We start from the raw sequence: 1304 nt of genomic DNA, 5'->3' as shown, positions 1-1304 counted from the left end.
TATATATATATGTATACACACATACATATGTATGTATGTATGTATGTATGTTTGTATTAGTTTATATGTGTATATGTGTGTTTGTATATGAGTGTTAAGAATAAAAGCGCAAAAGCATAAATTTCAAGTAACCAGTAATATACTTACTCTGTTCTATTCTTCCTTAGAATTTTCTCCTCTTCCCGCTGCTCCTTCATCCTTTTTAGTATTTCTTCTCGTTTCCGTTGAGCCATCATCTTGAATTGTTCTTTCATGACTTCATTGGCCTTCCTCTTCTTCTCGGCCAATAACTCTGCCGTTACGTCGTTTTTACCAAAATAACCAGCCCCTTCTCCTTCTCTTATATTCTCTTCCTCTTCGATCCCACAACTCTGTTGTTGGCTCAGTGTTTTCTCATGCACCTGTAAATAAAAGCCGATATTTGGTCAGTTTCCTATACGACCATGACCAACACCACTAACATTACCACCGCCATCGCCACCGCCACTGCTACTCTGTAGATTTGTCTCTTATCTCTTTCATGCACACACACATCTCTCTTTCGACTCATTGTTGAGGTTTTCTTTAACATTCTGCTTCACTTCTCAGTGCATTACCAACACTGATGGCGGTCGATTTTCCGTCGGTCTCGACAATGAACGTTCAGTTGTTCAAGTAACTGGAATTAACGCGTAAGTGGCTGAGTACTCCACAGTTCCACAGATGCATATGACGCAATTATATGACCGAATTAGCGTGGTATAATATGACAAGGTTAGATCTTTGAATATTGTACAGATACAACCCATGAAGAGAGAGAAAAAAGATAGACAGACAGGCAAGACAAGCAGATAGACAGACACTCAGACAGACAGAATAATTGATTCCAATACCGGACTGGTTCTTTGTTGATATCAGTATGACACAATATGGCGAAGTCGGGATCTTTGAATGGCAGATGCAATCCAAGAGGAAACAGACAAACATAGACAGAGAATAATCAATGCCAGAAATGGACTAGCATTTTACTGACTCTGAGAGGATGAACAATAAAGTTGACTTCAGCGGGATTTGAACTCGGTGAGCAGAGCGTAAGAACAAATATCTCAAGTCATTCTGGCCAATGCTCTAATAATTCTGCCAATTTGCTACACCCACCCACACCTACATATTTAAACAAACACACACACACAACACACAAACATGTGTGTGTGTGTGTGTGTGTGTGTGTGTATGTGTGTAATATATATACACACGCTTATGTGCATACAGACACACACACACAAACGTGTGTGTGTGTATATATATATATATATATATATGTA

General features: G+C 39.0%; 1 protein-coding gene across 1 annotated transcript in view; it reads right to left on the bottom strand.

Moving 5' to 3' along the window:
• LOC106875432 (coiled-coil domain-containing protein 81) overlaps positions 1-1304 on the bottom strand; it is a 69096-nt gene that overhangs the window by 3243 nt on the left and 64549 nt on the right. The window contains exon 13 of the mRNA XM_052973280.1: positions 148-401. Coding sequence (XP_052829240.1) covers positions 148-401 — 254 coding nt within the window. The remainder of the gene's footprint in view (positions 1-147; positions 402-1304) is intronic.

The sequence above is a fragment of the Octopus bimaculoides genome, chromosome 15 (genome assembly GCF_001194135.2).
Source record: "Octopus bimaculoides isolate UCB-OBI-ISO-001 chromosome 15, ASM119413v2, whole genome shotgun sequence".
Lineage (NCBI taxonomy): Eukaryota > Metazoa > Mollusca > Cephalopoda > Octopoda > Octopodidae > Octopus > Octopus bimaculoides.
This window is presented reverse-complemented; position numbering and strand designations above follow the sequence as displayed.